Raw genomic sequence first — 26341 nt, 5'->3', positions numbered from 1 at the left:
TTGATATACACAGGGCCATGGGCTGGGATCCTGTGGAGAGGGAGGGCCTGGGTGTCCCTTACCCCTCCCCTGACCTTAAAGACAAAGTACCCAGCCCAGTAGGGGACTGAGAGCCTGGCAATCTAACTACTAGGCTGCCCAACCACCCGAGCCCCTGTTACAAATGGGAATCTCAGAAAGTGGAACAGGAAAGGGGGGAACAAATTAAAATATCTGTTGGGATACCTGAAAACTCAGGATTCTAAATCCTTCCCAACACATTTCCAGGGGCTTTGTGAGAATCTCAGCTGTTTAGACATAAGAGAGCCACCTCTCCCTGGCAGCCGCAGCCCTGGAGCCCTGGAGCCGCTGCAGCCCTGCATGATCCAAATTCGCCCCACCCCCTCTTCTCACCCCACTGCCTCCTCCTACCTACCCTCTATTCCCCCCAAGGCCACCACCTCACCTTAAATGTGCATCTTCTCCAGGGTCCAGGTACTTATTTAGTGGAGCCACACCTGCATGGCTACACTAATTAGGTGGGTGGCCCTTCATTCTCTTGTGTGTGGCTGCCCAGGTACACACCTTAGAGGGAACTATCCGCAGACCACCTGAATGGAGCTCGCGGACCACTGGTGGTCCATGGACCACAGTTTGAGAACCTCTGATCTAGACCATCCCTGACAGGTGTCTGGAGATTTTTAAGAGCCAGTTAGACAATGATGGAGAGTGCACAACTTCCCTAGGCAATTTATTCCAGTGGTTAACTACCCTGAAAGTTAAGAAGTTTTTCCCTAATGTCCAACCTAAACCTCCCTTGCTGCAATTTAAGCCCATTGCTTCTTGTCCTAGCCTCAGAGGTTAGAGAGAACAATTTTTCTTCCTCCTCCTAGTATCAACCTTTATTTACTCAGTCGTCTCTTCTCCAGACTAAGCAAACCTATTTTTTTTTCCCCAATCTTTCCTCATAGGTCATGTTTTCTAGAACTTTAATAATTTTTGTGGCTTTTCTCTGGGCATTCTCCAATTTGTCCACATCTTTTCTGAAATGTGCTGCACAGAGCTGAGCACAATACTCCAGTTGAGGCCTAATCAGCGCAGAGTAGAGAAGAAGAATTACTTCCCATGTCTTGCTTACAACATTCCTGCTAATACATCGCAGAATGATGTGCTTCTTTTGGTTTTCTTTGCAGCAATATTATACTGTTGACTCATTTAGCTTGTGATCCACTATGACCCCCAGATCCCTTTCCACAGTACTCCTTCCTTGCTAGTCATTTCCCATTTTGTACATGTGGGACTGATTGTTCCTTCCTAAATGGAGCACTTTGCATTTGTCCTTACTGAATTTCATCCTATTTACTTCAGACCAATTCTCCTGTTTGTCCAGATCACTTTGAATTGTAATCCTATCCTCCAAAGCACTTGCAACTCCTCTCAGTTTGGAACTGTCTACAAACTTTATGAGTACTCTCTATGCCATTATCTAAACCATTGATGAAGATACTGCATGGAACCAGACACAGAGCTGATCCCTGCGGAACCCCACTCAACATGCCCTTCCAGCTTGGGTGAGAACCACTGATAGCTACTCTCTGAATGGCTTTCCAATCAGTTACGCACCCACCTTATAGTAGCTCCATCTAGGCTGTATTTCCCTAGTTTCTTTATGAGAAGGTTGTGTGAGACCGTATCAAAAGTCTTACTACAGTCAAGATATACCACATCAATGGCAGACGGCTTCTGTGTCTGTTTAACCAATTCCTCACCTGTGTGGCAGTTTCTCTGGATCTCCCTCTCCTCAGAGTCCTGGAGATCTTGGACCCATGTCTCTTCCCTGGGAGATCACAACAAGTTTGGGAATGGGAAATCCTGCTCCAGGCAAAGAAAACACATGAGACCAAGATTTTACTTATTCTAAGACACGGTTGCTTCCAGATGTGCTAGCTGGGTGGGTGTGACATAGCAAGGGTCCAATCCAGACTAATGAGCAGCTGTGTCTCCCCTGCCTTATAACCTTGGGTGCCTTACAATGCATTGCTGAAGTGGCGCCCACCAGGGCCATACACAAACAGCCTACCAGCATGCAAACCACACTCAGAGAGAGAGTGAGTGAGTGTGTGTGTGTGTGTGTAACTGCAGCCTTCCAGGCACACTTGGGTTACACTCTGACTCTCACCAGCCTTGGTTATACTTCAGTATGACCCTCACACACACCCAGTCTTAGATTTCCCCATGAAATGTATGTTCTGTACTATCCAGCCCTCTCCAGGACAACACAAATAAAATAAGTCCTTTATTCCTTAAAGGAATAATATGACTGCTTATTATTTTAAATAAAGTGAATACTTGAGGCATAAAAGTGAGAAATGACTACAAGAAAAATAAAGAGAAGACACTTTCTCACATCTAACAAGGAGACAAAGTCTGTGTGGAAGGATTTTCTCTGCTGCTTTTTACTTCACCTGTTTGCACTCCCTTTATCTCCCTTCCTGCTTGATGACTCTAGTTACTACTTAAATAAGGGGGAGGGATAGCTCAGTGGTTTGAGACTTGGCCTGCTAAACCCAGGGTTGTGAGTTCAATCCTTGAGGGGGCCATTTAGGGATGGGGGTGGGAATTCTTGTCAGGGACAGTACTTGGTCCTGCTGTGAAGGCAGGGGACTGGACTCAATGACCTTTCAAGGTCCCTTCCAGCTCTATGAGATAGGCATATCTCCATATATTAAATGCTAATGAAGCAGAGCACACTGTTTAGGACAGACCAGTTTGCCAACTTCTGCTATGGTTTGGAACACGTGTTAACAACATCCTACAGGAAAATCTTAATTTTACATACAATGTTGCCACATCTTTTATCAGGACAACACTGACCACCAAATTATGAACTTTCAAAAGAGACCTCAAAAGTCATACTTTGTACAAAAAGTATTCCAGTAGGGTGCAGGGTATGAATACAGGAGTGTATTCCATCACTTGTATAAACCAAAGGGATTGGAAACCGTTCCTGGAGACCCTTTGAGGAGGTCAGATGGTTCCTTGGAGACTTGAGGTTCCTCCCTTCCAGAGATTCAGGGTCCTCCACATACCAAGGGATGTTATGACCCAGGCACAGCACAGGTCTTGAACCTCTTATCCGCTCTTCTAGCCCTGACCAGTCACAGGCAGGGCTGGAAATTACCCCTCCCCACAGAAAGCAGAGAACTTCCCTAGGGAGCTGGGAAATTTCCCAGAGCTTTCGTTAAAAACCACACACAATTTCTGCTGTAAAAGTGCAATGCCAGATTCTGGTGATTTTTATCACAAGTCTCATGATATTTAGTTGGGATTTCAGTCCAAAACTCGCACATTTTCCCTTGTGAGACCTGGCTGCCATTTCCCATTATTGGGGGAGGGAGAAGCTGAAGTCAAATGGCCCTTAATCAAGATGGCCACTATTTCCCTACAGATTTGGCATGTGGAAGTGAGGCTGCCCCCAATAAAGATAGCCACCAACTGCCCTTGTTTCCAGTGTGAATGATATCAGGCTCTTCTCAAGGAATATGGCTGGAGCTCTGGACAGGAAACTCAAGAGGAAAAGTGGAAATATGGGGAGCTATAGGGACTCTAAGGGGGGTCCAGGAGGATGTGTGGGGGACAAAGAGAGGTTGAGGGGATTCAGCCAGCAGAAGGCTGAGCAGGTGCAGGAGAATAGAGAGTGCAGGGCATGTGGGACAGTAGCTGTGAGTGGGGGGTCAGCTGTGATCAATGGCTCCATGTCTAGTTGGCAGCTGGTTTCAAGTGGAGTGCCCCAAGGGTCGGTCCTGGGGCCGGTTTTGTTCAATATCTTCATTAATGATCTGGAGGATGGCACGGACTGCACTCTCAGCAAGTTTGCAGATGACACTAAACTGGGAGGACTGGTAGATACGCTGGAGGGTAGGGATAGGGTACAGAGGGACCTAGACAAATTAGAGGATTGGGCCAAAAGAAACCTGATGAGGTTCTCAACAAGGATAAGTGCAGAGTCCTGCACTTAGGACGGAAGAATCCCATTCACTGTTACAGACTAGAGACCAAATAGCTAGGAAGCAGTTCTGCAGAAAAGAACCTGGGGTTACAGTGGACGAGAAGCTGGATATGAGTCAGCAGTGTGCCCTTGTTGCCAAGAAGGCTAACGGCATTTTGGGCTGTATAAGTAGGGGCATTGCCAGCAGATCAAGGGACGTGATCATTCCCCTCTATTCGACATTGGTGAGGCCTCATCTGGAGTACTGTGTCCAGTTTTGGGCCCCACATTACAAGAAGGATGTGGAAAAATTGGAAAGAATCCAGCAGAGGGCAACAAAAGTGATTAGGGGGCTGGAGCACATGACTTATGAGGAGAGGCTTAGGGAACTGAGATTGTTTAGTCTACAGAAGAGAAGACTCGGGGGAGGGGGTATTTGATAGTTGCTTTCAACTACCTGAAAGGGAGTTCCAAAGAGGATGGATCTAGACTGTTCTCAGTAGTACCAGATGACAGAACAAGGAGTAATGGTCTCAAGTTGCAGTGGGGGAGGTTTAGGTTGGATATTAGGAAACACTTTTCACTAGGATGGTGGTGATGCACTGGAATAGGTTACCTAGGGAGGTGGTGGAATCTCCATCCTTAGAAGTTGTTAAGGTCAGGTTTGACAAAGCCCTGGCTGGGATGATTTAGTTGGGCATTGGTCCTGCTTTGAGCAGGGGGTTGGACTAGATGATCTCCTGAGGTCCCTTCCAACCCTGATATTCTATCATTCTATGAGAGGTGGGAAACTGTAAAGGGAAAAGCAGGTGACTATAGGGGCATGAGAGAAAAGGAGAGTTTGGGGGAGAAATCTGGCTGAGGTAAAGAGGAAACAGAGTCGTGATTAAGCAGGGGGATGGAGAAGTCAGAAAGGTAAATCCCAGCAGTAGGGAGGCCACTTTTCCATGTACACTGTTGTAGGGAGAGTTGTGTCGATGCACTGTGAATTGCCTACATAACTATGCTAGGGGCCTGGATAAAAAACCAAGACATTTATGAGCACAAATTTGATCTAGGGATACATCCAGACTACCCGCCGGATTGGCGGGTAGCGATCGATTTATCGGGGATCAATATATCGCATCTCATCTAGACGCAATATATAGATCCCCGAACGCGCTCCAGTCGACTCCGGAACTCCACCAGGGCGAGTGGCGGTAGTGGAGTCGACAGGGGCACCGTGGCCGTCAATCCCGCGCCATGAGGACGAGAGATAAGTCGAAATAAGATACGCCGACTTCAGCTACGGTATTCCCATAGCTGAAGTTGCGTATCTTACCTCGACACCACCACTCCCAGTGTAGACCAGGCCTAGATGGTGTTACTGAAACTGGTGGGATGAGTCACATGTTAAGATCAATGGTTAAAATCTATTTAGGAAGGACTGAGTAGGCAGAAGCAGAGGGGGCATGGCACTCTGTCACAAATGGCATCATCTGTTTCTGAGTCACCAACAACTCAGTGCAAATGATCTTTAATGCTTACAGATGAGTGTACTAACAGATAAAGCACAAATGAGGTACTAGTTGGTGTCTGCTACAGACTACCAAATCACATTTAAGGAACAGGATGAATGGCTCCACAAGCATCTATCTATAACATGTAGGGAAGAAAGCTGTGTGATCATGAGGAACTTTAATCTGAGTGACACAGGCTGCAGTTCTCATGCTACCAGTACTAAAGTGTCATGAGAATTTCTAATTTATACACGGCAATTTACTCACTCAAAAAGTGTTGCATCCAACATGAGGGAATTCTAGCTTCTTGACAAATAAATTCCTCTTCATCCCAGCACTAACAATTAGTGGTTACAAACAGAAGAAAGTTCAAACCAGTTATATAGAACTCTTTCTCTCCTTGATGCTTTTAGTTTCGCAAAGCTGAAGATGGTTACGAGCCATATCAGCTGGTAACAAGAATTTAAACAGAAAAATGTGAATGACAATGGGAAACTGATTAGAAATATTTTACTAGATGGGCAAAAAGCCACAATCCCAAAATCGAGAAAGAAGGCTACACTGGTTTAAAAAGGAACTGCCTGGCTTAGCAGGGAAGTGAGAGTATTTTTGAAAACTGAAATATACACATACATACACAACAAATGGTGAAACAGGGCGGCTGATAGCAATTAATATGTTTGAATTGTATTTAATTAATAAGGGAAGCAAAGGGACATAGGGAGAACTCTATGATCAGAACAGTTAAGGACAATAAGGAGTTTTTAAAGCTTACAAGGAAGAAAAGCAATCCTATCAATGTTATTAGTCCATTGCTATATGGAAATAGCAGTCAATAATAATACAGAGAAGGCAGAAGTGTTCAATAAATATTTTTCTTCCATATTTGGAAAAAAGCTGATGATATATTCATATCATCTGATGATGATAAAATACTGTCCACTTTAACAATGGACAGTATTTTAGCAGCTATTAAAGCTATTAAAGTTAGACATTTTAAAATCAGCACATCTGATTTGATTTAAAAAAAAAAAAAAAAAGCTTGGAGCAGTGGAGAAGTTCCAAAGGACTGGAAGGAAACTAATGTTGTGCCAATATTATAAAAGAGTAAATGGGATGACCTGGGTAATTATAGGCCAGTCCTAGGAAAAACAATGGAACTGCTGATGTGGGAATTGATTTCTACAGAATTAGAGGAGAGTAATATAATTAATGTCCATTTTATGGGAAATAGATCTTGTCAAACTTAGGATTTTGTTGATGATTACAAGTTTGATTGATCAAGGTAACCGTGTTAATGTTGTATACTTGACTTCTGCAAGTCATTCAACATGATACCACATGACATTTTGATTAAGAAATTAGAATGATACAAAAATCAACATGGCACATTAAATAGATTAAAAACTGGCTGATTGTATAATGTCTCTTTAAACAAAAGCTAACACTTGTAACAAGTGTTTTCTGTCTGATATGTACCAGGCAAGGATTTGTGAACGCGTGAGAAATTAATAAATAAACAGTTAAAAAAATAAACTGGTTAACTGATAAGTCTCAAAATGTAAATGGGGAATCGCCAGAGGACAGATGTGTTTCTAGTGGAATCCCACAGTGGCTAGTTCCTGGCCCTATGCTATTTAACATTTTTATCAATGACTTGGAAGAAAACAAAATTATTATTGATAAAGTTTGCAGAAGACACAAAGGTTGGACCGAGTGGTAAATAATAAAGAGGACTGGTCATTTTACAGAGATTTGGATCACTTGGCAAACTAGATGTCTTCCAACAAGATGTGTTTCTCTACAGCCACGTATAAACTCCCACATCTAGGAACAAAGCAGGCAGTATTTGCAAAATGAGATACTCTTTCAGAGTCACTGCTCCCCAGGATAAAGATTTGAGGCTCATGGTAGATAATCAACTGAACCTGAGTTCCCAGGGTGACGCTGTACCTGAAGGATCACATTAGCCCTTTTAACATATAAACAGGGGAAACCTGAATAGGAATGGAAAGGTTATATTACCTCACTGTGTGTTACTGGTGCAACTGCTACTTGACTACTATGTACTGTTCTGGTATCCTCAGTTCAAGAATGATGCTGAAAAATTGGAAAGGACTCAAAGAACCACAAGAATGATTAAAGGATTGGAAAACCTGCCTTATATTGATAGACCCAAGGAGCTCAATCCATTTAGCTTATCAAACAAATGATTAAGTGGTGAGGTGATCTCCATCTACCAGTACTCATATGGGGCTCTTCAATCTAGCAGACAAAAGTACATCAAGATACAGTGCCTGGAAGCTGAAATTCAGGATATGTCTAGTCTAGACACGATAAATCGATCCCCGAGAACTCTCCCATCGACTCCTTTACTCCAGCACCACGAGAAGCGCAAGCAGAGTCGACAGGAGAGCGGCAGCAGTCAACTCACTGCAGTGAAGAAACCACGGTAAGTCGATCTAAGTACATCGACTTCAGCTACGTTATTCACGTAGCTGAAGTTGCGTAACTTAGATTGATCCCCTCCCCCAGTGTAGACCAGGGCTAAGACTAGAAATTAGGTGCAAACTTTCTACCAGAGAGGGTAATTAAGCATTGGGAAAAACTTACCAAGGGTTGCAGTGGATTCTCCATTACTGCAAATTTTAAAATCAAGATCAGATGTTTTTCTAAAAGATCCACTCTACTTCAACCAGGAATAAATACAGGGAAGTCCTATGGCCTGCGTTACACAGAAGGTCTAAGTAGATGATCACAATGGTCCATTATGGCCTCAGAACTTATGAATCTATGCCTATCTCTTGACTTTCTGGAGTGACTCTTGGCTTCAGAGTTCTGTGGGTTGGTAGTAGGTCTTTGATAAACCCCTGAATGTGTGGCTGTTTCCTCATAGTGGGTAATTTCTAACTCTTCCTGCTGGGCCTTTCCCACATCTTCCAGCTCCACGTTGAAGAGAACGTAGCGTCCCTATAAACAGTTTGTTAGCCCTCACCATGTTCTAGTTTTAGAAAGCTCCAAAAACCTGTCAGAATGTAGTTAGGCTTTGGATATCTGCACTAGTTAAATAAGTATGGTTATTTGGAACTCAACTGTACCTGGGGTTTCTACAAGTTTGTTTTTGTTGTGTAAAGAGCAAAAAAGACAACAATTGGTTATGGGATGGGATCGGAACCCAGGGATAGAGTAGAATAGACAATGACTCTGGAGACCCAGTGGAAGTGAAACGAAAAGGAAATCACAGCCTGCAATTACTGGGACTGTCAGTAAACTGTAAACTTACCGGGGAGAGAAAAAAAGTTAATATGTCTGAATGTTTGGAGAAAATGGACTTGTTTGTTAGCTCAATAGAGGACTGGGCTTCATCTATCAATGAACTAGAACAGTATCTAATCGCTAACTACCTGAGGAGAAAAAGATGGTGGTTTTATTAAGTGTAATGGAGGGGCACAAAGTGTCCCTGGCATGAGAGGGAAATCAGGGACACTGGTAGGGACCCCCACACCTGCTACCTGATAATTGCTTACCTGTGCCTGTTACACTGCAGCCATTTCACTTCACTATCCCCAGGGAGAGTGGGAAAACGTGGAATGAAACCTGGATGTTATTTTCCAGCCTGTCAGGGTGAAAAGGGCAGAGGGAAAGTTTCAGAAGGGGGCTTTAGACACTGGTTCATCCCCCTCCCCTTCCCTGCAAACAGATGTTCTGCATTCTGCCACACTGCAAAAACACAGGGGCATTTTTCTAAACCCTCCTAGAACCAAATACTAGAAAAGAACAAAATCAAAGCAGCTGCCAGGGCCGGCTCTACTGTTTTCACTGTCCCAAGCAGCGTGCCAAATTGCCGCCGTGGACAGCGGAGGCCGTCAGTGTGCCGTTAGGGCGGCACACACATTTCCGTGGTAGCTTCTGTCTTCAGCCGGAAGACAGAAGCTGCGCCGCCGCAGACAGCTGAACATGGAAACTGCCACCGAATTGCTGGCGCGGTGGAAATGCACATGCCGACTGAACGGCACACGGACTGTCCCCACCATCCGTGGTGGCAATTTGGCGCGCTGCTTGGGGGCAAAAACACAGGGACTGCCTCCCCTTGCAGATTGACACCCCAAGTACCTGCTTGGCATGCTGGTGCCTGGAGCCGGCCCTGGCAGCTACCTTGGGGTTCCCCTGACATTGTCACCCAGGGCAGTAGCAGGGATTAGGCAGAGGTAGGAACTGACTTTTCCTGCCTCAGTTCCTTGTGTTCTGCAATGAGAAGTGAATCTAAAGTCAACAGACTTGGGCACGTTTGGGAGCCTGTAACTTCTCTCCCCACTTGCTTCTCCTTTCCACACTTTTTTCTCACCCTTTCACTCTCCTTCCCCACTGTGGACAGGAGATCTGGTTGCTGTTTTCCTGCAGCCATGTCTACTCTGCAGAGCTTATGCACGCTTAGACCTTTAGGGTAGACGCAGCAGGAGTATTTCTTCCGGTGCAGGAACCAGGGGCGGCTCTACGTTTTTGGCCGCCCCAAGCAGTCATGCGCGGGAGGCGCCCCGGAGCCGCGGGAGCAGCGGACCTCCCGCGGGCATGACTGCAGAGGGACCGCTGGTCCCGCGTGGCTCGGCTGGACCTCGGCTGGACCTCCCACGGCTGCGGACGGTTCGCGGGTCCGGCGGCTCCGCTTGAGCTGCCGCAGTCATGCCTGCGGGAGGTCCAGCCGAGCCGCGGGACGAGCGCCCCCTCCGCAGTCATGACTGCGGCAGGTCCGCCGGCCCAGCCTGCCGCCCCCCCCGGCCGCAGGGGACGCCCCCTAGATTATGCCGCCCTAGGCCCTAGGCTTGTTTTGCTGGTGCCTAGAACCGCCCCTGGCAGGAACATCACTTCTCTTGACAGCCGGGCCGACAGAACCACTTTGTCGGCAGAGCTGTGTCTACCCTGGGGGTTTTCTCAGCCTGGATATGTTGGTCCGGGGTGTGGAAGAACCCACACAGCTGTGTCACTGCGAGCTGGATCAGCAGGCGCTCAGGGGGGGCAGAGCCGGGGGCGGGGGGGGGGAATCAGGGATCGCAGCAGCTCTGGGACTCGCAGACCCCCGCCCCCCCGGGGGCAGAGCTGGGGCGAAGAGGGGCCGTTGGTGCAGAGTCACTTTCCTGCCCGGCCCCAGCCCTTCCCCCGGGTCTCGCCCCTCACCTGCAGGCTCCGGCTCAGGGGCTGGTGGCAGCAGAGCCCGGGGCTGCCAGGGGCAGACAGTCCCCCCGACTGGGCACAGAGGGGGGTTAGTGCAGGTCTCTCCCCGCACACACCCCGCTGCGGAGCAGCAGCGGCTCAGCCCGGGCTCCCGGCTCTCAATGGAGCTATGGAAGCGGCGGCAGCAGCAGCGTCTGCGCCACCTGACCCAGGAAGCTCAAATTGCAAATCTCCCGGATCCTTTGGCAGACCGAGTTAAAGGGCCCGCGCAGCCTGCCCGTCCCCAGCCTCCGCAACACCCAGAGCCCTCTGGTGGCAGGAGCTAATGAATCCCGCTCCCCTCCTGCGCGCTGCCCTGGGGTTGAACACGTGGCTCAGGAGGGATCCGGACAGAATCTTTTTCCAACCCTGGAAACGTGTCCCACAGAGAATCATCCCCCATTGCCCGCCAGGGCTGTGTCTGAGCTCGGGGGTCTCTCATTGGGGGACTCTCTCGGTGATGGGCTCTCTGGTCCCCAGGGCATCTCCCCAGGCTCCTGATTCCCACTCAGACTACAGCGCCACTAGGAGAAGGGAGGTGAACACTCCCTCACCAGCCGCCTTGCAAAGGGCACCCAGACTGCCAGGCACACCTTCAGCAGGAGCTGGGGGACAGATGGTAAATTATTAAAAAAAAACAACAACAACAAAACAGTATGGCACAAAACAAATGGATTAAAACTGGCTAGCTGACAGGTCTCAGAAGAATTGTACGAGGAACCATCACTGAGCAGGTGTGTTTCTGATGGGATCCTGCAGGGATCAGTTCATGGCCCTACCCTAACTTCATGTTTTCATCAGCAAGCTGGAAGAAAATAAAAAAGCGTCACCCCCTAAAGTTAGCAAATTGCAAAGAAGGGGAGAGCGGTAAATCTCCAAGAGGACAGGTTGCTGACAGAGAGCCTCTGGGTGGCTTGGTGAGTTGGGTGCAAGCAAACAATTTGTGTTTTAATATGGCCAAATGCAGTTATGAATCTAGAACCAAAGAATGTAGGCCACACTTGCAGGATGGGGCACTGTCTCGTGGGAAGCAGGGACTCTCTGAAAAAAGACTTGTGGGACTGGTGGATAATCAGCTGAACATGAGCTCCCAGGGCAATGCTGTGGCCAAAAGGGCTAATGCATCCTTGGATGTATAAACAGGGAGTAAATAATAAATTTACAGCAAATAAATCCAGTAGGAGTAGGAGGTTGTGTTACCTCTGTATTTGGCAGTGGTCCAATCGCTGCTGGACTACTGTGTTGATAAACTGGAGAGTGTTCAGAGAAGAGCCGTGAGAACAGGGGCGCCCAGAGGATTCAGGTGGCCTGGGGCAGGGCCGGGTCTTCAGTGGCAATTCAGTGGCGGGTCCCTCTCAGAGGGAAGGATGAAGAATGAAGCGGCAGCAGTAGAACAGCCTAAGTGCCACCAATTGGGGCGTGGTTTCTTTGTTTCCACCGCTTGCGGCGGCGCTTGTACTCACCGGGCGGCGCTCCGAGGCTTCGGCAGCACTTCAGCGGTCGGTCCTTCACTCACTCCGAGTCTCGCATTGCACTGAAGGACCCGCCGCTGAAGACCCGGAGCGAGCGAAGGGCCCGCTGCCAAAGTGCCGCTGAAAATGCAGAGCGGCTCATGGGACCCCTGTGGGGCCCGGGGCCTGAGGCAAATTGCCCCACTTGCCCCCACCCCCACCCCAGGCAACCCTACGTGAGAATGATTAAAGGACTGGAAAACGAGCTGTACAATGACAGAGTGAGCTCCTGGGGTCTATTTTTGCTTTGCAAAGGGAAGGTTAAGGGGTGTCTTGCTCACAATCTATAGGTACCTGCATAGAGAACAGAAATGTGATACAGGGCAGCTCTTCATGTTGCCAGACAAAGGTGTAACAAGATCTAATGGCTGGAAGGTGAAGCCAAATGCAGACAAGTAACAAGGTGCCATTGTTTAACAGTGAGGGGTTATTAGCCAAGGGGAAAAATTACTAATTTTTAAATCAAGATTGGATGTTTTTGAAACCATATGCTCTAGTTCAAGCAGGAATTAATCCAAGGAAGTTCTATGGCCTGTTATAGAGGAGGTAGGACTAGGTAATCACATTTAATCAATGAATCTATGTAAAGTTTCCCCCTAGAGACCAGCCCTATAACTATTTGGAAATCAGTTGCGAGTAGGATTGCCAGGTGTCCGGTTTTCAAAGGGAATCTGCTGTGTCCAGTCAGCACATGTGACCAGACACTAAAACTCCGGTTTGGCTGCAGTAACTGGCCTCTGCCATTTGGGGACAAGAAGAGCAGCAGCTGTGGCTGGAGCCACATGGAGGAGCTGCTCTCTGCTCAGCTGCTGATGCCTGACAGAGAGCAGTGGCTGGCTTCCAGACTGGGCTGCAAGAGGTAGGTGCCACCGGCCGGGGAGAAGCCTATCCACCACCCCTTCTGCCCCGTCGTGCCCTGATTGCCCCGGCCCTGGCTCCTCGCTATGGGGACTCACCTCTCCTCACCCTGGCCTCTTGCTCCAGGGACCCACCCCTACGTGTTACAGCTCATTGCCTTGGGGACCAACCCCCTCCACTCTGCTGTGCCTCGACTGGGCAGGTAGGCAGGCTCCACATCAGCTCCTCCCAGCCTGACTCTGAAGGCAGCAGGTGAGTCCCAGGTGAGGGGGGAATGACCCCTCCTCCCCCACTCCTCCCCCCCCCCACTCACCTGCTGCCCGAGGGACAGTGAAGAGTGAGCGACAGAGGCTGGGGGGAGAGTGGTGGGGAGGCCTCGGGGGAAAGAGCGGGGCAGGGCAAGGGTGTTCGGGTTTTCAGCAATTAGAAAATTGGCAACCCTAATGGTAATGCTGAGGGTGGGGACCAGGAGCAGCAGGGGAGAGCTGAGATCTAAATGCACCATGTGTTGCTATTTCTTCCTCTCCCTTGTTCACGTCCAATCATTCCCCTTTTCTTCTATTTTCCTCCTTTTGTTACTTTCACTCCATTTTTGCCCCCTTCACACAGCCACATTCTCTGTCTCTCACACTCACACACAATCTCTGAGTCCACACAGCCCTTGGGATCTCTCAGCTGCCCCTGGGCTTCCTCTCTGCCTATTGGGTCTCTCCGACCCACCCCAGCCTCACTGGGGCTCTGAGCCACCCACTCTGAGCTTTCAGTCCTCTCCTGGGACTCTAAGGATCATCATACCCCAGCAGAGCTCTGGGAGCTCTGGGAGACAGATACCGAGTATGATCATCTTAGATGGGAGTTATGGGTCCTCAGGTGGCTAATAAGGCCAATCCTTGAACCACAAGTTCTATTACAATGAGGGCAGATGTTTTCAGGCTCAGCAGGAGGCTGTTGACCATGACTGGAGAACAGTCTCTCCTTCCTCCTGTGCCTCTTGTCCTCTTCAGCTTGTTGGCGAGCAAGTTCAAAATACAGGGGACCATCACGTAGGACTTCACTCCATTTTAATCAAACCTAGGCTAGTGACTCTCAGGTATCAATGTCAATATTACATTTTTTTAGGTTTGTAAGTACCTACAGATAAAAGCATAAGAAATAGCCAACATGGATTTGTCAAAAATTTCAAAAAGGCTTTGACAAGGTCCCTCACCAAAGGCTCTTAAGCACAGAAAGCTGTCATGGGATAAGAAGAAAGATCCTCTCATGGATCAGTAACTGGTTAAAAAATATAGGAAACAAAGGGTAGAAATAAATGGTCAGTTTTCAGAATGGAGAGAGGTAAGTAGTGGTGTCCCCCAGTGGTCTGTACTGGGACCAGTCCTATTTAACATATTAATAAATGATCTGGAAAAAGGGGTAAACAGTTCATTGGCAAAATTTGCAGAAGATAAAAAAACTACTCAGGATAATTAAGTCCAAAGCAGTCTGCGAAGAGTAACAAAAGGATCTCACAAAACTGGGTGACTGGACAACAAAATGGCAGATGAAATTCAATGTTGATAAATGCAAAATAATGCACATTGGAAAACATAATCCTAACTATATATACACAATGATGGGGTCTAAATTCGCTCTTTCCACTCAAGAAAGAGATCTTGGAGTCATTGTGGATAGTTCTCTGAAAACATCCACTCAATCTGCAGCGGCAGTCAAAAAAGCAAACAGAATGCTGGGAATCATTAGGAAAGGGATAGACAATAAGACAGAAAATATCATATTGCCTGCGTGCAAATCTGGTCACGCCATCTAAAAAAAAGATATATTGGAATTGGAAAAGGTACAAAAAAGAACAACAAAAATGATAGGGTATGGAATGGCTTCTGTGTGAGAAGAAATTAATAATGCTGGACTTTTCAGCTTGGAAAAGAGACGACTGAGGGGGGATATGATAGAGGTCTATAAAATCACAACTGGTGTGGAGAATGTAAATAAGGAAATGTTGTTTACTCCTTCTCCTAACACAAGAACTAAGGGTCACCCAATGAAATTAATAGGCAGCAGGTTTAAAACAAATAAAAGACCTATTTCTTCACACAAAGCACTGTCAACCTGTGGAACTCTTTGCCAGAGGATGTTGTAAAGGCCAAGACTATAACAGGGTTCAAAAAACAACTAGATAAGTTAATGACGAATAGGTCCATCAATAGCTATTAGCCAGGATGTGCAGGGGTTCAAAACCATGCTCTGAAGTGTCCCTAGCCTCATTTGCCAGAAGCTGGGAATAAGCAACAGGGGATGGATCACTTGATGATTGCCTGCTCTATTCCCTCTGAAGCATCTGGGACTGGCCACTGTCCAAGACAGGATACTGGGCTAGATGGACCATTGGTATGACCCAGTATGGCCGTTCTTATGTTCTTAAATGATACCAAACCAATCTAATTTCCTCTTTGACAGGGTTACTGGTCTAGTGGCTAGGGGGAAAGCAGATGATGTGATATATCTTGTACTCCTGATGGAATTCTGTGCACCTGCATAGGTGCAGAATTCTTATGGGCCACAGTTTTCTGTGCTCCCCACTCAGAAAAATGCAGAAGAAATATGTGGGGGACATGCACCTCCGCCCTGGCAGCCCAGGCAGCGCATCTGTTCCAGCAAACCTAGAATAGCCATAAGAGATGCAAATCACTGCAGAGGGTTGGGGGGGGAAGGCGAGGAGGCTGGGCATGCAGGGGTGGATGTTAATTACCATCAAGGGACAGGGCTGGAGACAAGTATCAGAGGGGTAGCCATGTTAGTCTGGATCTGTAAAAGCAGTGGGTATTCACCCACGAAAGCTCATGCCCCAAAATGTCTGTTAGTCTATAAGGTGCCACAGGACTGGAGAGAGACTCTATCCCTCTTGCTTTCTCCTGCAGAGAGCCCAGTGTGGAGAGGTAGGGCTTTTTGTTAGGCATGAGGCAGGCTCTATCCCCTGAGGCAGAAATGTAGCAGCCTGCCTGCCTATGTTCCTTCATTGCAATGAAGCAAGCAGCTGTTTTGCCACGTTTGGAAATGCAATCAGCCAGTGCTATCCCTTAAATTGCCTGGAGGCAAATTTTATAGAAGATCACAGCGATTGGATTGAAACAAAATTTCAGTCAGTTTTTATTTGAGAGGGGATAAGGTGTGGAAGAAGGAGAGTGTTCTTTCTGTGCAAAATCAATAAATTATTGAAATAAAACATTGCTCTTGATGGGGGAAAACAACATTGTAAATGGTGCTATTGATAGTTAATCTCATTTTCTGAGGCAGAAATGTAGCAGCCTGCCTGCATAGTAATGTGATTAATATTCCTATTCTTAGTTAGTTCCAATTCTCAGTCAATTACTCCAGGAGCATAAAACCTATAGAAGTTTTAAGGCTCCGTTACACTGCCAGAGTGAAGTAAAGGAGCCTTATTATAAATGACAATAAGGAAATCCTCAGATAGGAAGATCTATGTGCTTTCTCACTTTTTTCCTGTGAGAAAGTGACATAATGGGGTTAGATTATAGCTCAGGATTTATTTTACTTACCCATTTAAAAAAAAAAAGACTTTGAGGGCAAATAAAACATTTATCAAGCAGTTAATAAAATGTCAGGACAATCAGAACCAATCACTTCCCAAAGTACCCGGCCAGGTCCAGATGAAGTTACCAAATGGAAAAGGAATATTAATTCTTTTGCACGCCATGGACAGCCTTCACATCATGCATCAAAATGGCTACACCAGCTCCTCATGCTTGAGAATTCCCTACAAAACCACATGTGGATGGGGACAAATTATTTTGCACATCCTGCAATGTTGTTCTCAGTCATGACTGACTGACTGTAATTGTGGATCTTTTTGCATTTAAAAAACCCACATTATTTTGACAAATAAAATATGCGGAATTTTAAAATATTGTGTGCAGAATTTATTTTTTGGCACAGAATTCCCCCAGGAGTAATCTTGATTTTAGTAAGGCTTAAGACACAGTCCCACATGATAGTCTCATAAGCAAATTAGGAAAATGTGGTCTAGATGAAATGACTATAAGGTGGGTGCAAAACTCTTTGAAAGGCCATACTCAGAGTAGTTATTAATGGTTCATACTCAAATATGAGGAACATATCTAGTGGGGTCCCTCAAGGGTCAGTCCAGGATCTGGTACCATTCAATATTTTCATTAATGACTAGGATAACAGAGTGGAGAATATGCTTATAAAATTTGTGAATGACACCCAGATGGGAGGGATTTCTAGCACTTTCGAGGACAGGATTAGATTTCAAAATGACCTTGACAAATTGGAGAATTGGTCTGAAATAAGTCAGTAAAGACAAATACAAAATGTTACACTTAGAAACGAAAAAGTCAACTGCTTTCTAATGATAAAACGGAGGTCCTGAAACTGTGGGGTATGGAGGAACATTTCTTGTGGGGGGGGGTGGAGTCTGGGCCAGCCCCCTTTGGGAGTGCAAGGGAGCACCACCCAGATCCGCTTTGTTCCCAGCTCTGGTCTGGCGCTGCCCCCAGCCGCGGTCCCACACCACACCCAGCCTTGGCCCCCAACCGTGGCCCAATTGCGGCTCCACATCCGGCCCCAGCCCCAGCTGCGGTCCCAGACTGTTCATGCTCCCTCCCTCCCCCTGGGAGCCGCAGCCCCACTCATGAACCTGGCTCCCTGGGGGAAGGGGGGCATGAACAGGGGTAAGGAAAGGCAGTACTCTGAAAAGTTTGGGGACCACTTCTATCAGGATAGTTAAGCTCTGGAATAGACTTCCAAGGGAGGCTGTGGAATCCCCATCATTGGAGGTTTTTAAGAACAAGTTGGACAAACACCTGTCAGGGATGGTGTAGGTTTACTTGGTCCTGCCTCAGCGCAGGAAACTGGACTAGATGACCTCTCACGGTTCCTTCCAACCCTGCATTTCTCTGATTCTATAATCCTGTAAAATGCGACGAAGAGTCCTGTGGCACCTTATAGACTAACAGATGTATTGGAGTATAATCTTTTGTGGGTGAATACAGTACACAGTAATAATAATAATAATGAAACTCGGCCTCTCCTGTACTTGCATTCTCCTGACCAACTTCATACACCGTAATTAGTGGCCCCTCACAACTCTCCAGGGAGAGGGTCAACTATTATCTCCATTGTACGGATGGGAAAAATGGACACAGAGAGAGGAGGGGAAGGGACCAGCACTAGCTCACACCCAGGAATCTTAACTCATTTCCCCCACCCTCCGCTAGACCACACTCCCAAAAGGGCATCCCCTAGAGTTCCTACCTCTCTGGGTAATCTCCATGAATTCCCCAGTCTCCAGCCACCCGCACCATCCATGACTTCGGAGATGTCTGATACACTGAGCAGTGCTCCGACATCCTGTTAGTTCAGATCATCAGCTCTTCCTGCCTTGTACCTACAGCCCCAGGGGGCCTCTTGCTGCTTCCCTGAATAATATTCCCCAGTCCCTGCCCCGAGACGCCCTAGGAGTTGCAGAGACAAATCAGACAATAACTGCAATGGGGCATTTTTACATCTCCTCTAAATTGGAAAATATCCACAGAAATGTCTCGTTACCAATCCCAATCGCCTGCTCACTCCCGACCCTGAAAGCACCCAGCTCCTGGGTATCCAGCGTTCTGTCCTCTTCTACCCCTGTCAGCTATCCCCCACTGAAACCCAAACCCGTCATCCACTTGCTGCCCCTGCAAAGACCGTCTATCAATGATGCACACCTACACTTTGCTTCAGGAGAGCACAGATCCATTGTCCCATAGTGAGAGCTCCTGCCACCTGCTAGCCTGTGTGGAGTTTCTGATGGGACATTAGAGAGACCTTCACCTTGTAGCTTTTCCCACAGACAGAACATTTATAGTTTCTCTTTGCTGTGTGGGCTCTCTGATGTGAAATACGTTCTGACCTCTGCTTGAAGCTTTTTCGAGACACAGAACATTTATAGGGTGTCTTTCTGGTGTGGGTTTTCTGATGTCTAATGAGGTCAGAGCTCCTAGTGAAGTTTTTCTCACACTCGAGGCAGTTAAAGGACCTCTCTGGCCTGTGAATTTTCTGGTGCGAAATAACGTGAGCCTTCCGACTGAACCCCTTCCCACACTCAGGGCAGTAATAGGGTTTTTCTCCTGTGTGGCTTCTCTGATGATTCATGAGGTCTGAGCTCTGCTTGAAGCTTTTCCCACACTCAAGGCATTTATAGGGTCTCTCTCCAGTATGGATCCTCTGATGTCTAACAACAGCTGAGCTGTCACTAAAGTTTTTTCCACAGTCAGGGCACCTATAGGGTATCTTTCCAGTGTGCATTCTCTGATGTCTAATGAGGTGTGAGTGCCGAATGAAACTTTTCCCACACTCAAGGCAGTTATAGGGTCTCTCTCCTGTGTGGATTCTCTGATGCTTAATTAGGTTTGAGCCTTGATTGAAACTTTTCCCACATTCCAGGCAGTTATAAGGTCTCTCTCCTGTGTGGATTTTCTGGTGTGAAATAAGGGTTGAGCTCCGCTTGAAGCTTTTCCCGCAGTCGGGGCATTTATAGGGTTTCTCTTCTGTGTGCACTCTCTGATGCACAATAAGGGTGGAGCTCCGAGTGAAGGATTTCCCACACTCCGAGCAGTTATAGGGTCTCTCTCCTGTGTGGACTCGCCGATGAACAATCAGGGATGAGTCATTACTGAAGATTTTTCCACACTCAGCACATTCATATGGTTTCCCTTTAGTGCAGATTCCTGGCTGGATCATGTCTTCAGGAAGGTCCTTCAAACCAACCCCTTGGTCACTGGATTTACCCTGTTGTCTCTCCCCTGAGGAGGTTCCCTGCTGCACCTCTGGCCTGTGCTGATTTCCGCAGGCTTCTCCCTGCTCAGGACTCCAGGAAACATCCCCTTCAGATCTTCCCGATAGTGTTCTCTGTGCTTCCATTTGCTCAGGACCTTCCTGCTGAGGTGCACCTCCTTGTTCTCACTCACCATCCCATCACCTGATGTGACAGAGAGACAATCCAGACAGGAGTCAGTCCCTGCACTGGAGGAAAGGGAATGTCAGAAAGCAGAAGAGGAAAGGGAGGAACAAATTAAAATACCTGCTGGGAAGACTGAAAAATCAGGTGTATCCTTCACCAAATCTTCCCTAGCAGAGAAGTGGGGGACCAGCAGGGCCATCCTTAGGCATATACAGTACACGCAGCTGCATAGAGCACCGTGGAATTTGGGGCACCAAATTGTCCCAAATTTCATGGTGCCCTAGGCAGCTGTGTGCTGCATATGCAGTAGCACCAGCCCCGGCAACCAGCCCTATCCCTCGGCCAGCGCCCCCAAGGGCTGCGCCTATTGCAAGGGGCAGGGCCATCCCTAGGGGGGTGTGGAGCCCTGGACAACTCTCTCCACCCTGCCTCCAACCCTCCCGCTCTGCTCCGCCCTCGGCCTGCCCCCATTCCAGCTCTTCCCTGAACAACACCGCACTCACTGACAGCGGCGGGAAGTGGAGCAACCCAGCCCCCAGCCCGCTGTACTCTGCCAGCTCCCAGCCGCGACGCTCCACTTCCTGCTGCCGGTGAGTGTGGGGAAAGGATCGCCCTCTGCACTCACCGGCTGTGGGAAGCGAAGCAACTCGGCCCCCAGCGCGCTCTACTCTGCCAGCTCCCAGCCGGGGCGCTCCACTTCCTGCTGCCGGTGAGTGTGGGGAAAGGATCGCCCTCTGCACTCACCGGCGGCGGGAAGCGGAGCGACGGGCCCCAGCCCGCTCTGCTTCCCTTGCCCTGGCCCCAGCCATGTTGCTCAGGTTGGGGAACGGATCGTCCCCCACTCTCACGGCGCAGGGTGACCAGACAGCAAATGTGAAAAATCAGGACAGAGGGTGGGGAGGTAATAGGAGCCTATTTAAGAAATAAAACTCCCAAGTCGGGACTGTCCCTATAAAATCGGGACATCTGGCCACCCCACACCCGCAGCAGGAAGCAGAGTGCTGCAGCTGGGAGCTGATGGAGTAGAGCAGGCTGGGGCCGGGTTGCTCCACTTCCCGCCGCTGACAGGGAGTGCGGGGTCACTCAGGGAAGAGGTGGAATGGGGGTGTGCCGGGGGCAGAAAAAAAAGTGCCCCCCCACAGCTCCTGCCTCCAAGACCTGGGGGGGAGGCCTGGGGCCTCACACAGTCCCCCCATGGAGAGGGGCTGCATAGGGCACCCGAATGGCGCGGGACAGCTCTGGGGACCAGTCCTGCCCCCCCAGCCCATCCGAACAGTCGAAGGGAGGGAGCTACTCCCAGGTGTCAGTCAGGGTGGCGGGGAATTCATGAGCAACATCTGCCATATGTATACAGTGCCTGTTGGGGACAGTCCTGGGTGAGATAAGGCAGAACTGGAGGAGCTCACGGGTCTTTGTTCCCCAGTAATTCCTGAATCAAGCCCATACATTCTTGGGGAGCTCCAGTAAATCTTTTAGAAAGACTCCAATTCTGCTTTAAACACTTCTAGTGACAGAGAAACCAATCCACACCATTTTGGATTAAATTTCACAGGCCTTTTCTTCCCAGGGGAAAAAAAATAAACAAACCCTTTTAAAAAAAGCTATTTTGAAGTCCTAGGAGTTGTTTAACAGAGATTATTTAAAAATTAAGCAGGCTTTTTCAAAACAAAATATTTCCTCCAACTCTGAATAACAATACCACCCTCCACCCCCCAAGGCAGGTAGAGCTCTTGGTAAGTATGAGTATCAAAATCAGCTAGTATGAAGTAAAATTTCAGACCCATGACTTGTTCATACTGCTCTATACACTGAAATGTAAGTACAATATTTATATTCCAATTGATTCATTTTATAATTATCTGGTAACAATGAGAGTCACCAATTGTTCAGCATCAGCGTGCTGGGACACTTTTGTCTGATTTTGTAAGTGAATAGCTTTTTGTATAATTTTGTATGATTCTGAAAGTGAGTTGGGTTTTGTATGATTTGTGTCTGATTTTGTAAGTGAGTAGCTTTTAAGTGAGGTGAAACTTGGGGCTATGCAAAACAAATCAGACTCCTGAAAGGGGCACAGCAGCCTGGAAAAGTTGAGAGCCCCTGACCTGCAGGCTCCGGCTCCTGAGCCGGTGTGGGTAGAGCCCAGGGCTGCTTCAGGGGCTGGTTCCAGCCACCAAACAAAGTCCGTCCTGGCTGGGCACAGGGGGGGATTTAAGGAAGGTCTCTCCCACCCCACACAGACCCCACTGGGGGGAGCAGCAGCTGCTCAGTGCAGGCTTCCAGCTTACAATGGGGACAGCAGCAGCGTCTTCTCACACTGACCACCCAAATGCAGGAGCCTCTGTGACAATAATAATAATTATGTATTGCAGTGCGGAAGTGCCAAAGAGCCCTTAATTCTCCCTGCTTCCTGCCTCCCCGCTGCCAGCACCGGATACAAGAACCGCTCTCAGCAACCCCTTCCTGTGTCCCTGACTAGCAACCCAGGCAGCCTGCAGCCCTCCCTGGGACCGGCTGTAACTTGAGCTTAGAATGCCCCTCTGCAGAGAAAGGGGTGGGGAGAGAATTGGGGGTGTGAAATGAACTAAAGCTTGTCTCTCTCACCAGCAGAGACCTGGAGCAGAGCTCTGTGCAGCTCCAAAGCTTGTCTCTCACACCAAAAGAAGTTGGTCCAATAAAAAATATTACCTCGCCCACTTTGTCTCTCCAAACGCCAGTATAAGCCCCTTCTGAAATTACCCTTCTTGCCCTGCCAGGATGCTCATCTGCATTTTGCTCCTCACGGAGCCATCCTCTGGGGGCAAAAAGGGAAACTGGCTGCTTTGTTGTTACTGAGCAGGCTGGGGGGATATGCACATGCTCAGTAACATCTGCTGAAGCCTCTGCCCTCATTCAACCCTTACTAGCAATCAGAATCTGCTCTACCCAAGTTTTAAAAAGGGAGAGAGGAGGCAAATTGGTGGGGAGGGATGGGCAGGTTTTGTTTTTGCAGGGCTCAAAATGTATCCAGAAGTCAGGGGCGGCTCCAAGCCCCAGCATGCCAAGCTCGTGCTTGGGGCGGCATGTACGAAATTTTGTTTATTTACAAATGTACAAAGTGCTGTTTCCTGGAACACAGAAGGAATCAAACAACAGGGGACAGCATCCTTGCTCAGGGGGAGCATTTCAGGCAGCACCCCAAAAGCTCTCTGCCCCAGCTTTTTCCAGGGTTGAGTTGTGGCTGCTTCATCAGGCTATATCTGGCTGTCTCTCTCTTTCTGTGCTCTGAAGGGTCCACAGCTGTTGGGGAGGGGACTGCAGAATGTCAGGACAGATGAATGGTAAATTGTGGGGAGCTGGGTTGGGCTGTGACCAAGGGTGGGCAGCGGCAGCTGGGATGGGATAATCTGGGGAGTCTGGGCTGGTCTGGGCAGTCTCCTCAGAGACCTTATTCTTTCCTTCTCCTCCTGGGCTACCCTGAGTGCTGCATAGGGTGGCATTTTGTAAAAACTTAAAAACTCAATTCCCCACTTCCCTTTCAGGAATATGAAAACAATCACACCCACCCCAGGGATTCTTCAAAAAGACTCCTCAACCTGTAGTTAATTGATACAACTTCCCAGCCCCCAGCTAGTCCTTCCAGTACTTTGGGAATTGCTGCACTAGGGACCCAAGAAGCATGGAGCAGCCCAGGAGGGAGGGGAACCCCTCATTCTTCCTCATCCTGGCTTGTCTGGGGAAATAAAATGGCCAACTGCCCCATTAGCAGCCATACAAACACTATTATTCCTAATGGAGGAGGCCCCAAACTTTATTATGAACCACAAAGCAGGTCACTTTATTCCGAAAAATATGTCAGTTTAATCGATGCAAAGAGGAACAGTTTGATTCCTTCATGTGAGGGAAAGTAGATCACTGAGTGGTTTAATTCTGTATCCAGGGTAAGGGCTCAGGGAAAAGGGTTCCCTCTAAAACCCGGAGAAGTTGCTGCCATTCCAAAGGGTGACTAATCCCCCAAATCTGTGAAGATTTTATCGCAGAATTTCAGAATTAGGTGGAAATTGGCAAAATCTGAGGCAATTTTATACTAATAACCAAAATCTACAGGGAAGGGGCAAAATCAAAGATTTTAAATCTAATTCAGTAATTAGATGGGGAATGGAGAAATTTTGAATGAATTTTATATCGATATTAAATCATTAGAGAGAAAAAGAGCGAAGATGTTGGGGGGGGGGAGCTTATCTAATTTCAGAGAAGGAAAGGCAAATGAATCAGAGCAATTGTTTCCCTCCAAACCTGGGCTCCTCTCTCCACCTTGTCACCTACTCTCTCCTCCTCTGCCTTTTATATCCCTGTCTGCACAGAGATGGTTAAATCTACCACGTTGCAGGCTGTATCTCCACCTCCACCACTTTCCCTTCCATCTTCATCTGAGTTTTCACCCCTTCCCCTGCTGAAAAATCCTCCACACAAAAACAAGAGGAAAACTCCACTGGGGCCTATTCATGGTCCCAATGAAGCCATTTCCTCCATTTTCTACACCTGAACCATTCTTACCCTGACCCTCTCCCCCTTGAGCAGAGCCCGGCAGGAGCAGAGGGCAGGGGTTGCATTGCTGTTAATGCAGCTAAGATGAGAAGATCCCCATCCCTCCCCCCTGCACAGGTGTATTAACAACTTCAGCCCCTGCACTTTCCGTGAGTTCTTTCTCAATCACACGAGTGTGACAGAGACACCCGCGGCAGAGACTGTTCCCTCCCAGTGCTGACTAGCCCCCAGGCCTGTTCCTGTGGGGATAGTATAAAGAGCATCACCTGCCTGCCCCCCTCCTCGGTTCCCAGCCCCAGACCTGTGAGCTGGGGGAGGGACAGAGAAGGGAGCGCAGGGGGAAGAGGGGAGTGGGGGTGCAATGTGAGGTGTTGGTTGCTGTAGCAGAGGGTAGGGGGTGGAGTAGGGAGGGGTAGAGAGGGGGCTGCAGAAGCAGGAAGGGAAGAGCCCAGAACACAAGAGGAAGATTCTGGGGAGGGGGGGTGGATGTAATGAGAGGGGGCAAAGGGACAGAGGCCACATGGGGGAACACCGACTGGCAGAAATTACAGAGGGGAAGCGATCCAAGAAGTGGGATGGGAAGATCCTGGGGAGGAGCGGAGTAGGCAGAAGGGAGGGAGCCAGGGAAGGGAGGGAGGGATAGGAGAGAGGTCTGAGCCCTGTCTGCATTCTCAGTCTTGTTCTGGGGCACCATTAAGTGCATAGTGGTTCTCAAAAACCTTAGAGCATGGCTGGGCACTGCAGTGTAGACAGGACTGACCCAGGTCCCAGGGGCTGCACCGCCCCAGGGGATGTCTGCAGAACCCTGCACTACTTGAGGGAAGGGGAACGTGGATCAGAACCATGTTCTACTACAAACCCCACTCAGGTGTTAGCCGGGCCAGGGTTGTTCTGTGCGGGGACCAGATTCCATAGTGGGTGGCTTGACAGTGTAGACAGGCCATAGAAGGGGAAGGGTGGGGGAGAGTGGGTAAAAGAGATCCTGTCCATGATGGGGAAACAGCATTGCCGACCCCAAATGTTCAACAGCCATAAGTCAGGCTCACCAAAAACCATGAGTTTGCCTTTAAAACCACGAGGTTGTGTAAGAATAACAGCTTTGGGGGTCGTTTTATTTGCCTTCTGCTTTTTAAGCCTTTAGGGTGCACTGGGGTCACATTTTGAGGCTTTTTCTACAGCCACAAGGGTTAGAAACTTACTTTTTCTTTAAGAATGAAAGCTGAAATCATCACATCTCACTTGACCCCAGGAACTGGGGCTTTAAGGAAAACTTTATCATAAGACTCGTGACAAAATCATGAGCGTTTGCAACACTGGGAAAGGGGCATGGCCAGAAAAGGGGGCAGACAACTAGCAGAGAGAGAGAACGGGACAGAGATAAGGGCATTACAACGGGATCATGTAAGGTCGAAATGTAACGTCAAAATGCCAGGATGTTTGCAACTCCCCCATTCCTTCCCCCCAGGTTTGATTTCTCTGTATCAGGAGACATGGTGGATGCTGAGGGTGACATGGTTTTTGCTGGCAGATGGGCCCCTCTGGACCAGTGATTTCTCCCACCCTACCATCTCAGGCCCCCTCACTGCATGGAGTTCCCACTTCAGCTTTGCCCTGCACCCGTTACCCTACGTTGTTTAAAGCGGGTGGAAAGTGAGGAACATAAGTTTTGCATTACAAACATTTCAGATCCAATTGTTTCTAAAATGAGTGGAGATGACAGTCAGAGAAACGCTCCCGCCCAGCCGAGGCTGAACAGAGAAAGCCGTAAGCAGGGGGACCTATGGCTCTGGCCTCT

At 48.3% G+C, this 26341-nt stretch overlaps 1 protein-coding gene across 1 annotated transcript in view; it reads right to left on the bottom strand.

Moving 5' to 3' along the window:
• Positions 1-26341, bottom strand: part of LOC123346785 (zinc finger protein 850-like) — a 48370-nt gene that overhangs the window by 3902 nt on the left and 18127 nt on the right. The window contains exon 2 of the mRNA XM_044984246.1: positions 18854-20084. Within this exon, the coding sequence (XP_044840181.1) occupies positions 18854-19982 (1129 nt within the window). The 5' untranslated portion in view covers positions 19983-20084. The remainder of the gene's footprint in view (positions 1-18853; positions 20085-26341) is intronic.

The sequence above is a fragment of the Mauremys mutica genome, chromosome 12, assembly GCF_020497125.1.
Source record: "Mauremys mutica isolate MM-2020 ecotype Southern chromosome 12, ASM2049712v1, whole genome shotgun sequence".
NCBI classification, from domain to species: domain Eukaryota; kingdom Metazoa; phylum Chordata; order Testudines; family Geoemydidae; genus Mauremys; species Mauremys mutica.
The sequence above is the reverse complement of the archived record's forward strand: the minus strand, read 5'-3'. Positions and strand labels throughout refer to the sequence as shown.